This window comes from Cetorhinus maximus, chromosome 7 (genome assembly GCF_964194155.1).
Source record: "Cetorhinus maximus chromosome 7, sCetMax3.hap1.1, whole genome shotgun sequence".
NCBI classification, from domain to species: Eukaryota; Metazoa; Chordata; class Chondrichthyes; order Lamniformes; family Cetorhinidae; genus Cetorhinus; species Cetorhinus maximus.
Window position 1 is genome coordinate 75,301,780 of NC_135885.1, and position 15,812 is coordinate 75,317,591.

At 41.7% G+C, this 15,812-nt stretch overlaps 1 protein-coding gene across 2 annotated transcripts in view; it reads right to left on the reverse strand.

The window, feature by feature from the left end:
* LOC144682884 (NADP-dependent malic enzyme-like) overlaps positions 1-15,812 on the reverse strand; it is a 227,113-nt gene that overhangs the window by 52,895 nt on the left and 158,406 nt on the right. For both annotated transcript variants that reach the window (XM_078545739.1, XM_078545738.1), the window contains exon 7: positions 15,571-15,674. In XM_078545739.1, the coding sequence (XP_078401865.1) occupies positions 15,571-15,674 (104 nt within the window). The remainder of the gene's footprint in view (positions 1-15,570; positions 15,675-15,812) is intronic.

Consider the following 15,812-nt stretch of genomic DNA (forward strand, 5'->3'; position numbering starts at 1 on the left):
GCATACATGGTGTCAGTAAAACTGAACTCGACTGCACGAGTTGCTAAGTTCATAACTTCAGCCAGCCCACACTTGGAAAAACCAAAACACAATGTCCACTGTTAGGTATGATTCTGCGACTGGGCAGCACTTACTGAATAATATCCGGAAGCCTATTGTTTGTCATTACTTTCTTCATGGCAATACCTTGGCCAATCCAATTGGCCAAGTAATCAACATCCTTTTCTCCTGTAGTATAAATTGTTGTGATTATTTGAAATTTGACATTCTTTGGTCTAATGAGTGCAAGGTGAAAAGTTTCAGCCAAATGTCTCTCTTTTCACTAATATTCTGTAAGTTCTATACTACCAGGTGACTGTTTAACTGATTTAGTCATCAACTGTGTTAGGATCCCAGCTGATGTTATAACTGGACAAGTCAGATCCCAGAGTGAAACCTGGCTTAATAGGTCCTGACTTTTGTCTGAAACCATGGAGGGAAGTTACTGAACAAATTCACAGGAGTCTGGTGATAAACTTTTAATACAAAGAATAAAACATTTATTAATGGAGAAAAATGAAGTACATTACAGCAGACAAAGTGGTTGGAAAAATCTCAATACAAACACAAGGAAATGATTCAAGTATTCACCATTCCTTCACCCCAGCTATATCTTTGCAGACACATACAAATTCGGAAAAGACAAAACAATTTACCATATCTATTTTATACTCTAATATTCATGGTAAGTATGATGTGAATTAACTGTGGTCAAACACACACAAAAATAAATGACAGATGCGACTAAAGCAGATTCTATGGATTTCTTAACAACCCACCGAGCCGCTTGTCACACTGAGAGCTAACTGGTCTCACTGAAACTTTGACTTTCTCATAAGGGTTTCCAATCTCCACGTTTGAAGAACTTGCCTTGGAATTATCGCCAAATATCACTCCTACTTAGATGGCTTCAACAAGAATCCACCTCCAGGGTTTCGATCTCGCCTTCTGAGATTCCTTTCCCTTGGATCTCCAAGTATATTCACGTTTCACCTTCCAAGCACACTTTCAGATCTTTGGCCGTGCCAAGCAGAACACTACTGCTCCAAAAGGGTACCTTTGCTCCTATGGCCCACAGCATGAAGTCACCAATTTTTGGCTGCCCTTTCTGATCTTCTGGGCTTCTCTCGAGCCCACTTTACTTCAAGTCTGCTCCCCGCAGCTATTTCTTTAACTCGGAGCTTTTTTCTCTGCTCTTGGCATTTATCTCGACTCAATGGCTCTTTCCCTGTCTTTGTCAATGTCAGGGACTTTCTTCTGGGACCTCTTTCAGTCCCACTCCCTGGTTTAGGATATTATTCTTGATTTGGGGCCTTCTCCCTGTCCCCCTCCCCAGGTCCTGCTCCCAGGGACACCTTCTCTCTTATGACGCTCCGGTTCCAGGTCACCTCACCTGCAGTTTCGTGCTGTTTCACTTCTCTTCTTCCTTTCTTTCTGCGCATGTGCACAGATCTGGTTCCCGGCCTGAAGATGTGAAAACAAATGAACTGTGCACATGCAGTCATTTCCTAGCCGGCACATGCGCAGAAGGCCTGAGGCCCGCTGGGAACTGGAGTTTCCAGCCTCCGACTGCCGATCTAAAGCTAAGGTAAGTTTTTGGGATTCCTAACAACTGTTTTAGAGTGATAAGGGGAGATAATGAACAGAATTCTACCATCAGACAAAGATGTCAGGAGGCTACTTGCTGTTTGTTACACTGGACTGGCAACTATAAATCTTAAAGTAGGCAAGGTTTAATGGAGGATTTAAATGATTAAACAGAAGTTTGGCTTTCTTTTTTAATGCCCATTCTATATTCTACAGAAAGAAAAAAAAATCTTTGATATTGGTATAATTACTTTGTTGAGTTCTGCAACCATATCTGACAAGTTTTAGATTCTCTGTTACTTAGTACATAAAGTCACTACAGCACAAAACGAGGCCATGCGGCCCATTGGGTCTATGCCAGCTCTCCATAGAACAATCCAGTCAATTGCATTCCCCCGCTCTATCTCCCTAGCCCTGTATGTTTACTTCCCTCAAGTGCCCATCCAATTTCCTTTTAAAATCATTGATCATCTCTCCTTATACCGCCCTTGTGCGCAGCAGGTTCCAGGTTATTGCCACTTGCTGCGCAAAAAAATTCTTCCTCACATTCCTTCTGCATCTCTTGGGCAAAACAAATCCGTGTCCTCTAGTCCTAGCCAACAGGAACAGCTTTTCTTTGTCTACCTTATCTAAACCTGTTATCATCTTGTACACATCCATCAAATCTCCCCTCAATTTCCTTTTCTCCAATGAGGACAACTCCAGCTTCTCCAACCGAACATGGTAGCTAAAACCCCTCGTCTCTGGAACTATTCTGGGAAATCTCTTTAGCCTCTCAAGGATCCTCATATCCTTCCTAAAGCGCGGTGACATGATCCGCATGATAGAAAAATAATATTCTCGGATTCAGGAAAGGCTATTTGCTTTAGGCTATAATGAAGTGTGGCAGGAACTTCTGGTTAGAAACTGAGAATTCTCAAAGTTGTTTTTTTCCCTTTTTATCACCCTTCTCCAACAAAGTCACAGGCCATGAGTCATTGTCCCAATAGTTGCTAAAATAATGCTGAAATTGGCAATTGCTTTAATTTATAATGGCAACATCCATCTTATGAAAGGCTTAATTTGTAGCCTTTAGCTTTTTAAAACAATTGCACAGCACTGCATTCGACATCCAGGAAATATACAAAATATCATTTAAAAAGAACTGCTGGAGATTGTCCAACTTTCATGTAATTCTTGGATTCTCATACCTAATTAGGAAAATCATCTACAAAAGGGTACAAACTGAATTACTAGCTAGTTTGGTGTCACAATAGAAAAACTTGATGACAGAAATTATACCAAGGCAAAATTAAGGAATAAATTTGATGCACATTTTAACCAACAGACGTTGTCATCTAAAAGTTATAAGGGGAGTTTGCGATCAACAGCCAAAGATAATGGGCTTTGGTCTTCCCAATGTTGACTGCAAGTTAAGACTTATCCAAGGTCATCTGTTGCACAAGCAGCACATCATTGCCGAGACAGTCAAAGGTTGAAGAGAGATGGTGGAAAGCCTGGGATTGCTGGGAGCCTGCAGATGAAAGAGGAGTGGTCGAAGAAGGAAACCTTGGAACAATGTCAGAGTTGAGTTTGCAATTGCTGAGTGGAACCATGAAACAGCAGCAACATGAAGTACACAACAGAAAAGAGATGCTGGAGGAGGTCAACAGTGTAAAATGCTGTGCAAGAAGGAACAAAGAGGGACAAGGGTCCATAGGCATGATCACATGAGCATACTGAACATGCTGTCATTAGGGAAACTTTGGTGCTGAGAGCAGGGTTGAAGCTGAACTCAAAAGTTTCAAACAGGCTGCTGCAGAAAAGATGGGCATGTGGCTGGGAGGTGACATCCATGTCAGGCACTTTAGAGAGAAAAGAGAAGTTGAAAACAAAATGATAATTAGTGTTGCGGCATTGGTGGGGGTGGGTGCTGATGTTGGTGGTGGGAAGAGGTCAAAATAACAGATAAAATGGATAAAGGCATTGACTGGACAGGATTGGAGTGGGAAGTTAAATGGACTATTGCTCTTTAGTGCTGAGGAGACCAAGTCAATAGCTTTGCTGATGCATTAACATCAAAACTCTTCTCAATAGGGAAAGAAAGCTCTTTTGAGCTACGCTTAACACTAACTTTGAAATCACGGGCTAGATCTTATGGGGGTGGGGTTCTTGCCCCCACTAAGCTGGCTTGTCCCGGAGCCATTTAATGGCAGTCCAGCTGTTAATTGGCTTGAGGCAAAACTTCCATTCCCAGCTGGGAAGGAAGTCCGGCCTCTGAGGACAGATGGCCAAACAAATTGCCTGCAGCTCTTTGGCTCCAGTAACAGCACCAGGAGCTATAGCTACTGCTGGGACTGCATTCAGTCCTCAACGGTGATCATCAATGGAGCCGGATGCAAAGAGAAGTGCAGCGGTGCGTATCGCTGGAGCCAGGATGGCAGTCCTGGCAACAGGCCAAGTGAGATGGGGGGGCCTGGCATGGACAGGGCGGCAGGGGGGATTTGTGGGAAGACCTTGAGTGGGGGAGGTGGCCTTCTGATGGGCCGTTCCCCCTTGACTGGCCACCAGCCCAAGCAGTGAAAATTGCTGGGGCTAAACACTTGGTGTGGACGTCTCCCACCAAGTTAACTCTTAAATGCTCCCAGACCTGTTGGGTATTTCCAGCATTTTTTTTTTATTTCAGATTTTCAGCAGCTGCAGTATTTTGCTTTTGTGTTACTGAAATGGATGACCATTTTGATCAATTCTGAATGTGTTGGTTATGGTAAGAATATTATTCAGGACACCAGGAGAACCCTAGTTTTCCCACAAACAGCGCCAAGAGATCTTCATGGTTGCATTTATTTGTGTTTCAACACTAGTGGGAACACTTCCTGCACACGTGCAGATACAGTGTCAGTCGCAGTGAATCAGTCTTGCAACTTGACAGACATCCTAAATTAAGTTCCGAGATGCATACTAAAGCTTGGTGTTAAGGAGTGAATTAAAACAGAATCATGTTAGGATCAACTGTTTCCCAAAATGTCTTGTTCATTTGTCAGTCATTATTATTATAATTCTCATCAGAAGTACATCAGGGTATTGCTTTTTAAATAGGATTTTTGGCAGATGCTATCAAAAGGATTTATTCTATCTTTTTATAAATGAATATATTCTTTATTAAATAAATAATGAACGAACAATAAGAAGTAAAAAAAAGTCATTACCCAACGTGGGATTTGAGACTATGCCTCTAGGCTTAGGAACCCCATTAACTACTAGGTGAGCTAGGTGGGAACTTCCTCCACAAAGCCTTTCCAGCTTGCTTCAGAAGGCTATTACTTAAATCTGCAATCACTACTTCCATTTTGTATATCTGTGATGCAGTGCAAATTCCATAAGTTTATCACCAATAATAAAGCAGAAATCAGACATGGGATTTGATGCTCTGAAGCCATGTGTGCACCTTTGATGCACCTGCAGCTGAATGGAAAGACATCTGGATCAGTTGCACATGTGCTTGTGGCTGTAGTCCAAGTGCACAAGTATAACCATTCCTAACCTTTGTGGTCAGCGGCAGGAGTTAGTGTTCTCCTTTATTATTGGGGATAAACTTGTTGAATTTACAATGCATTGCAGATATAAAAAATGGAAATAGCCATCTGTAGTCTACCCCATTGAAAGTCAGCAGTTTCTACCAGCTATGCTGCAGCCACTGGGGTAACACTCCTTAGGAGCACAAAGATAGGCAAAGGCACCTACAAGACAGACACAGAGGGAATGCACAAATTTATTATATGGAGTATTTGATGTGTTTATGGATAAAGTTGGTATGCAATGTCTGTTTTGTGGCATCTTTTATTTCAGGACTGTGGCCCAGAGGACACTATGATGATCCATAATAGAGGGATGGAAGGTAGGCAAGTGTTGAGTAATGGGGATCTCAGTTTTGGTCATGGGAATTGGAGTCTGATTATATGCTCATGGGCTACCCATCAGGAATGTGGATTTGCTGGCTGCCTCCTCCTCTTCCTTCTGAGGTGGTTGCCAAACCCTTGGTGGCAAGGACTACGTCCTTGCAGTGCAAGGTTGTGGAAGAGAGAACAGATCACCACGCATCAAGACACCCACTCCAGCGAGTACTGGAGGGCCCCTCCCACGCTCTCATTGTACCATGGCTCTCATCGTTGCAGCAGGAGTCATCAGTCAGATGTATAGTGAATGGCCCTGTCATTGAGCACTTTCTCTTCATTTCGGATTGAGATGAGAAATTACTCCATTAAAAGACTGTGAATCTTTGGAATTCTCTACCCTAGAGGGCTGTGGATGTTCCATCGTCGAATATATTTAATGCAGGGGTAGACAGATTTTTGGTCTCTCAGGGAATCAAGGGGTATGGGGAGCAGGTGGAAAAGTGGAGTTGAAGTCCAAGATCAACCATGATCATACTGAATGGCAGAGCAGGCTTGATGTGTCGTATGGTCTATTCCTGCTCCTCTTTCTTGTATTCTTGTTCTAGAGTAGCCAGTCTCTGATTCATTATGGTGGCTAGAGGAGTACTGGGACAGTAGACTGGCACAGGATGAAAGCATCATGACTTCACCAGTATGATGTTCTGGGTGTGGTTGCACCCAACTACGCGTTCAGAACCATTCACGGTTCTGATACATTTCACCATTGAGATGCAGTGACTGCAAAGTCACTTGTGTGCAGCGATTAGCTCCCTGCACCGTGGTGAAACTCGCTACCCTGACAAAGCCATGTGCTCACTCCCCCTGCTTCCTCTGTTTGGTGGAGAAAACAATGAAGTCCCATCTCCTGATGTACAAAGCCTCTCTAACCTCTAGGATGCAACAATGAATGGTGAACAGCAAGATATTAGCAATATCACCAGTTCCAGCCTGGAAGTACCTACTGGTGAAAAAGTTTGGGCCACGGTCAACTTGACAACTTCTGGCAACACTATCTTTTTTTATTTCACATCTCTTTTAAAGTATCTTTTGCCTGTTGATAGATGCCAATTTTTTACCCAGATTGGGCCTCCAAATACTGCCACCTTCCAACTTCACTGGGTATTGGCTTACCACTGCTATAACTTTTCATAGCCCTTTCCCAACTTTTGTGTAGAGCTCATAGTGTTATTCATCTGCCTAATGAAGGCAAGGAGAAGGCCCAAGATTGAAGTGAAATAATTTCAAGGGTTCTTGCTCATTTTTGGAACATGACAAAAGTTCTACTTAAATATCAGGTATGTGAAAACACTCTCTGAGATAAGTGAGTGGTGATTAAAACTTGACAGTCGAAAATATTTAGAGTTAAATAAAATGCAACTAAGGGTGCAAGTTGGGTAGATAAAAGCCTCAAGGCTTTTGTTCAATGGTAGAGGCTGAGGAATGAAAAACTCAGACCAAAAGTTAAATTCAAATGGGCCTCAAATGATAAATAAGATATTAAATAGAATGTAAAATATTAATTCTAAGCATTACCTCTGGCTAAACTACAATGTAGAGCTGGTAACTACTGACCCAGGTAAACAAATAATGCTGAATGTTTACTGTGTTTTTGCAGATTCTTACAAACTAGAAAGGCTTCTATGCAAGGATTGACCCAGCTGGGATGAATAATCTCCTTCATATGGTCTTGTTTCAGAAACATCAACAACTTGCATTTATCTAGCACCTTTAATTAAGTAAAACAAGACACTTCACATGAACATTATCATACAAAATTTGACACCAAGCCACATAAGATGATATTAGGACATGCTTGGTCAAAGAGGTAGATTTTAAGGAACATCGTAAAAGAGGAGGGGGGAGCTGGAGAGGGGGAGCGGGAGAGCACGAGAGAGAGAGGGAGAGCATGAGAGAGAGAGAGAGCACGAGAGAGAGAGAGCACACGAGAGAGAGCACGCGAGAGAGAGAGCACGTGAGAGAGAGAGCACGAGAGAGAGAGCACGAGAGAGAGAGCATCATGCAAGAGAGAAGTGTTTCGGGAGAAAATTCCACAGCTTGGGGCATGGGGCACCTTAAAACAAAGTGGCTTTGGAAGTTGCTACGACTTTTCTGGGAGTAGATGTAACGGTAGATAATTTGAAATCCTTGGCTGTGGCTAAACTGAGAAAGTTAGCAGATAAAGTGAAGGTAGAAATAAAAGCAGGATTTTGTAAGGATTATATGATTAAAGTAATTACCCAGAGTTTAGAATTAAAAGAGGAGACACCTGAAAAATATCACAGCTAGAGTTAACTAGGATTCAATTGGTTCAATAGATTGTCCTAAGCCCAACCATCTTCAGCTGCTTCATCAATGACCTTCCTTCCATCATAAGGTCAGAAGTGGGGATGTTCGCTGATGATTGCGCGATGTTCAGCACCATTTGTGACTCCTCAGCTACTGAAGCAGTCCACGTCCAAATGCAGCAAGACCTGGACAATATCCATGCTGGGCCTGACAAGTGTCAAGTAACATTCGTGCCACACTAGTGGCAGGCAATGACCATCTCCAACAGGAAAGAATCCAACCATCACCCCATGATGTTCAATGATGTTACCATCACTGAATCCCCCACTATCAACATCCTGGGGGTTACCATTGACCAGAAACTGAACTGGACTAGTCATATAAATACTGAGGCTACAAGAGCAGGTCAGAGGCTAGGAATCCTGTGATGAGTAACTCGCCTCCTGACACCCCAAAGCCTGCCCACCAACTCAAGGCACAAGTCAGAAGTATGATGGAATTCTCCCCACTTGCCTGGATGAGTGCAGCTCCCATAACACTGAAGAAGCTGGACACCGCCCAAGACAAAGCAACCTGCTTGATTGGCACCACATCCACAAACATTCACTCCCTCCACCACCAACACACAGTAGCAGCAGTGTGTACCATCTACAAGATGCACTGCAGGGATTCACTAAGGCTCCTTAGACAGCACCTTCCAAACCTACAGCCATACCACTTAGAAGGACAAGGGCAGCAGATAGATGGGAATGACACCACCTGGAAGTTCCCTTCCAAGTCACTCACCATTTTGACTTGGAAATATATTGCCGTTCCTTCACGGCAAGGGTCAAAATCCTGGAACTCCCTTCCTAACAGCACTATGGGTGTCCCTACACCACATAGACTGCAGTGGTTCAAGAAGGCAGCTCACCACCACCTTCTCAAGGGCAACAAGGGATGGGCAATAAATGCTGGCCCAGCCAGTGAAGCCCAGAACCCATGAATGAATAATAAAAAAAAAGAAATTGCAAATGGAACAGCTTGAACACGAAAAGGAACTGAAAAAAACTTGAACTGGAGGAAAAAGAGAAAGAGAGATGAGAAAACTTGAAAAGTAAAAAAGAAAGAGAAATGGAAATGCGAAAATTTGACCTTCAGAAAGAGAAATTAGCAAGTGAGGAAAGAAAGAAGGTACGATAAAAGGAATACCAGCTTAAAAAGCTGGAATTTTAAAAAAAAAGAGGCCCCGGATGCTGAAGGAAGTTTTGATAAAGATTAAACTGCCCCTAACCTAGAGCCCAGTGGGGACATGTACCAAAGTTTGAGGAAAGGGATGTAGAGGCATTTTTAATTTTGTTTAAGAAAGTAGCTAAGCAAATGAAACAGCCAAAAGGAAACTGGAAATTGCTCCTGCAAAATAGGTTGGTGGACAGAGCTCATGGGGTTTATGCTTTACTTTCAGAAGAGGTTTCTATGGATTATGATGTAGTAAAAAAGGCTATTCTTATTGCAAATCATTTGGTTCCTGATGCATACAGGCAGAAATTTCGAAACATAAGGAAACAGCCTGGGTAGACCTATATTGAATTTCTTTGACTGTTGGATGCAGGCATTAAAGGCATAGACAAGGTATGAAGCTCCTAGGGAAATAATTCTCCCGGAAGGACTTAAAAATTTGCTTCCTTCTGCAGTTAGAACCCATGTTGAAGACCAGAGGGTTGCAACAGCTAGACAGGCAGCTGATGATTATCAGCTGGTCCATAAATCCAAACCCTTCTTCCATTGCACCCACAAACCCAAGAAGGATAGAAGGTGAAAAGAAGATAAGTAACCATGGAAGAGAAGGCACAACTGGGAATGCCCCAGGAACTCCTCTTCAGAAAGGAAGGTGCTGAGGGTGTGAGTGATATTCAAAGGCCTAAGTGTTTCCACTGTAACAAAGTGGGGCACCTTCGTGCCAGTTGCTGGAAGCTGTGCGAGAAATCCATGAGACTAATTGGGGTATGTAAGGGCGATTCAGAAAAAGGAGCCCTGGCTGAAAATGCAACAGATCAAATTGTAGTGTTAACTACAGCTGTGAAACCGAGTGTGAACACTGTTGCGAGTTCAGGGGAGGTGAATAAGATCCATGATAATTATAAAGAACTCTTATCGTGAGGAAAAGTAACTCCTTATCTCTCAAATGAGAGGGTTAAATGTATAATTATATTAACAGATACAGCAGCCACTCAAACCCTTTTGCTGGGGAAAGCGATAACTTTTCCACCACAGAGTACATTATAAGCCAAAGTTTTAATAAGTGGCATTGGCGGGAAGTATATACCCATACCTTTGTACCGGGTGCACTTGGACTGTGCCCTAATGTCTAGGACAGTGACAGTAGGCGTTGTCCACAAGTTACCTGTAGACCGAGTTGACTTACTCCTGGGAAATGATTCAGCCAGAGCGAAGGTAGTAGATTCTCCCATAATTATGGAGAGCCCAAGTGAGGTTAAAGAGATGGAGCAATTACAGGAAAAGGTACCAGGACTTCTTACTTAGTGTGTGATGACCCGAGCAATGGTTAAGCAAAGTCCATTATTAGAAGTAAAAGCGATACCACAGACAGATATTTGGTTAGCCGAAACTTTCTTCAAAGACTTGGATTATCCGAAAGAGATGTTTAGTAAATCTTATCTAATCGAGGCTCAACAAGCCGATCTAAAGTTAGGTAAGATAGCACAATCAGCTCAAACTGAAGCTAAAGCTGAGGGAATTCCAGAATGTATTATGTTAAAAGGGGAATTCTACTGAGGAAGTGGAGACCTCCTCACAGACCTGCAGGTGAAGAGTGGACAGTTGTTCATCAGATAGTGGTACCGCCCAAATATCGTAAAAAGATATTACGAATAGCACATGAAATTCCTATGGCAGGACATGTAGGAATATAAAAAACTTAGGCACGGATATACCAAAATGTTTACTGGCCAGGTCTCCACAAGGACATGTTGCAGTTTTGTAAAACATGCCATAAGTGCCAGGTGATGGGGAAACCACAGCCTACAATCAAACTGGCACCCTTAATTCCCATACCAGTTTTTGAAGGACCGTTTAGTAGGGTATTAATAGATGGTGTGGGGCCATTACTGAATACGAAAGCAGGACACCAGTATATACTTACTATTATGGATATGACAATTCAATTTCCAGAGGCCATCCTTTTGAGAACATCATAGCTAAGGTCGTGATAGAGAAGTTAGCCCAACATTTTACTCGATATGGGTTACTGATGGAGATCCAGTTGGTTCAAGGTTCCAATTTTAAAATTTTTCAAAATGTAATGAGTAGTTTGGGTATAAAACAATTAAAGTCCACGGCATTTCACCCACAGACACAAGGAGCTTTAGAGAGGCACCATCAAACACTCAAAACAATGATTAAAGCATATTGTCATGAATATACCCATGACTGGGACAAAGGACTGGGCTTTCTTTTATCTGCGACCCAAGATTCACCAAATGAATCTACTGGTTTTTGTCCTTTTGAATTAATTCATGGACATGAGATAAGAGGTCCTCTGAAATTAATCAAGAAAAGTTTTTAGGACAGAGACACGAACCCTGTATGCTAGATTGTGTGTCTGTGTTCCAGGAACGGCTCACGGGACCCCGCAAAGTGGCTCAAGAACATCTTAAAATTTCACAAAGCAGATAAGTAAGCTGAGACTTGAGCATTTCAACCAGGGGATGAAGTGTTAGTGTTATTGCCTTTACAGGGGGAACCTCTGAAAGCACGGTTCAGTGCTCCATACAAGGTAATTAAGAAGGTTGGTAAAGTAAATTATTTGATAGACACCCCGGATGGTAGGAAAAAGAATCGGCTGTGTCATATCTATATGCTAAAATAATACCATTGTAGGGAGGAGGATAAGAAGGAGCAGCTATGTCAGGTAGTAAGGACAGTGAAGGACGAAAGAGGCAGTGAGAGTGAAGCAGAAGGAGACTTGGACAGTTCACAAATTGAGCCTCCTACTATCCGGTTAGCTAACACTGAAATATTAGGTCAGTTAGGCACCATATTCTCATACTTAGAGGTAGGACAACGAAATGATTTAGTGAGGTTAATTACGGAATTTAAAGGAATCTGTAGGAATATAGCCATGCATGATGTGGATGTAGGAAAATCTTCTCCTATAAAACAACATCCATAGCTTTTAAGTGTGGGGAAACAGGCTCAGGTGAAAGCCGAAATCCAACATATGTTGGAAAATCACTTGATTGAGCCTAGTCAAAGCAGTTGGAGTTCTCCCTTGGTACTAGTGCCTAAACCTGATGGGTCAACCAGATTCTGTATAGATTACTGAAAGGTTATTGCAGTAACAAAAACAGACCAATCCTTTGCTTAGAAGATTGTTTTGACAGAGTTAACAGTGCCATGTTCCTTCCTAAGATAGATTTATTTAAAGGACCTTTAACATCACAAGCTAGGGAGGTATTGGCTTTTGTCACGCCATATGGGCTACACCAATGCTGAATGATATCATTCGGGCTAAAAACTACTAAAGACAAATGAACCAAGTTATAAACAGTATTCCTAACTGTGTCGTTTACTTGGATGATGTACTGATTTACAGTAACACTTGGAAAGATTATTTAAAGCAGCATGAAGCCCTATTTAAACAAGTACAGTCAGCAGATCTTATAATAAATCTTGTTAAGAGTGAGTTCACAAAAGGGCAAGTAGCTTACTTAGGGCATACCGTAAGGCAAGAACAAGTCTTGCCAAGAACAATGAAAGTGCAGGTTTTGGTAGAATTCCCTATCCCTAAAACTTAGCGAGAAATAAGATTTTTGGGGATGTGTGGCTTCTATCGTAAGTTTATGCCAAACTTCAGCATAATAGCCGCTCCACTAACAGATTTATTGTAGAAGAAGGTGAAGGTGGTATGGTCAAGAGAGTGCCAGGCAGATTTTGAGAAGCTGAAGGTAATTGTAACTAATGAACCGTTGTTAGCTGCCCCTAACTTCACTAAATCCTTCAAGGTGGCAATCGATGCTAGTGACTTGGAGGTGGGTGCGGTCTTATTGTAAGATGACGAATTGGGCATAGAGATGCCTGTGGGGTACTTTTCTAAAAAAATTAAATTGGCATCAAAAGAGATACTCTACTGTAGAAAAGGAAACCCTGGGATTGTTACTAGCTCTTAAACATTTTGAGGTGTATGTCCATCATGGCTGTAAAGAGGCACTAATATATACTTGCCACAATCCCTTGACTTCTGTGGAAAAGTTTAAGATTCAGAATGCCAAACTGTTCTAATGGAGCTTGCTAATACAGCCTTATAACTTAAAGGTTGTTCATATTGCTGGGGAGGATAGTATGATTGCTGATGCGTTATCAAGAATGCAATTTTGTTAGAATTATCTGGAAATCAAGAAGATCAGAGAAAACTATAGGTTCTGTATAAGGAGTGATTGAGAATGAGCAAGTGCATGTTTGAACCTTATTACATGTTGTATATGTTTTTCCTATACACTTTGTAATGAAACGCATTTGGAAATGACGTTTCATTTCTGAAGGTGTGGAGGCACGTTAGGAATCCATATCTCCAAGAACTATATGCCTTTTAAAAAATTGGAAGGACACTGAATTACTGTCATGAGTTTTTTTTCTAAAAGGTTACAAGTTCACTTTCGTCTGTTAGCAAGCTGCTTTTTCCAAGAAATCACATGACTTCAGCTAAGTGACCAGCAAGGCACCTGGGGAGATAAGAGCTATTTTGTTCATTTGAGTTAAAATAAAACACTGCTGTTACCAGGCTGTGGACACTTGCTGATTGGCTGAAAAACACCTAACCTGGGAGAAGTTCTGTCTGAACATGTTTTTTGAACTGTGTGTGCCTTGGGAGCAAACTATGAAGGAAGATTGCTTGTCTTGCTTTCCCTCTGCATGTATTGCCTGCAGTCCAGAGTGGATGTTCACCTTCAATCAGAATAACTCCTCATCTCAGAATAACTTGTCTGCATTTGAAAGCCTGCAAAGCTGCGACAACTGAGAGTTAACAAAGACAGTGTTTCATTGAAGATCCTTTGGAAAGTACTTCCAGACAACTACTGTGTCATTGCGCGCAGGAATATCAAATAGACGTCACGACCTGTTCGAACTTTATCTTTTCATAAAAGAGTCCCCTTATGCCACCCTCTGCAGAGACCTTAATTGTCTTGTCCTTTGTTTTGTGTATGTATGCTTATGTGTTGGGATTTTAAAAGGGGTGAACCGTTACACTTCTGGATTACAAATTGCATGTTAGCCAGTCTTGCAACTTGTTTTCAAAAATAAGTTTTGTTTCATAATAAATCAACTATTCTGAGGTTATTGAAAGAAGCCTGGTTAAATATTTTATTCTGGGTCTATCAGCAGTGAAGGTAAACAATTGTCCATTTTAATGAGTGATTTAAATATTTATACTTCTGGTGTGACCTGTGGAGTAGTGGGGCTAGAGAAACTGCGCATTCCCCCCATCCTGATTGTAACAACACACACAACAGAGCTTTGGATGAACTCAAGCTTACAAAAGGGTTTAAGGTGGAAAGCCAACCAGGAGTGCATTGGAATAGTTGAATCTAGAGATAACAAAGTCATTGGTGAGGGTTTCGATGGCAGATGAACTGAGATGAGGCAGCAATGGGCACCATTAGAGAGATGGAAGGAGGTGATCTCAGTGGTGGAGAGAATATGGGGTCAGAAACTCAGCTCCGGGTAAAAGGACACAATGTTGCAAATAGTCTGGTTCAGCCCGAGGCAGTAACCAGGGAGAGGGAAGGAATTGTTAGCTAGGGAACAAGAGTTTTGGTGGGGATTTAAGACGGCCAATTCCGTCTTCCCCATATTTAATTGGAGGAAATTTCTGCTCAGTGAATACTGGATGTTGGACAATCAGCAGGATAAAGCAGAGGCAGTGGTAAGTTTGAGGGAGGTGATGGTGAGGTAGAGCCAGCAGCATTCGTGTGGAACTTGTTAGTTTTTGGGCGATGTTGCTGAGGGGCAGTATGTAGATGAGTAATAGGAAGGCTAGGACTAGGGCAAAGACTTGGGAGTCTCCAGAGGTAACAGTACGGGAGTGGTAAAGGAATCCATTACAGATGATTCTCTGGCTACAAATGGATAGATAGGAATGAAACCACGGGAGGGCAGTCTCACCCCATCAGCCAACAAAGGAAAAGCGATGGGAGGAGAAGGAGGAGGATGTGGTCAACCATATCAAAAGCTGCATACAGGTCAAGAAAGATGAGAGAGGATAGTTTGCCAAGCTTATAATAACAAATGTTGCAATTTGATGAGCAGCTGGTTCACAAATTTTATAGATTTTAAAAATTAAGAATAAGAAATTTAATAAGCAGATTTATGTTTAAATTGATCTCTTATTAGAGTGAAGAACTGCTCCAGCAACATTTCCCTTATTTTGCTGTACAAACGCCAGTTCATCAAACTCAACCCTATTAATCCTTGTGTGTGTTTCCTTCGCAACTTTAAAATGGTCTAGTTTTTTGTCACAGTTAGTAAAACTGAGTTCATTCATCTTCTTGGATACTGAACTATGAGAACCTATTTGCTTTTCTGATGTAACACACTATACTTTAAAGTAACATATTTTGACATGATTTCACAATAGTCTTGACGCATTTGTGCATCATGGAAAATTTGCATAAATGGGGACTGCCACCATTATATGAATCACAGTTAATTTCAGCAGGGAAAGAAATGAAGGGTTACATCATCTTACCTGTCTGTGACTGCTTGCATGAACTCATCAACCAATTCATCATACGCCTGCCCACGAACTCTCTTGTGTTTCAATCCAATATAAAGTGGGTCATTGAGGAGAGTCTGGAAAAGATTAGATCTTCTTAATCTATGCTTACCAATTTTTCTGTTATGCTCCAAATTTTGCCTTGTAATTAATTAGTCCTTGCATTTTTATATTTAAAAGAAATCTAAATCTAGTATATATTTTAAAAAATCCAG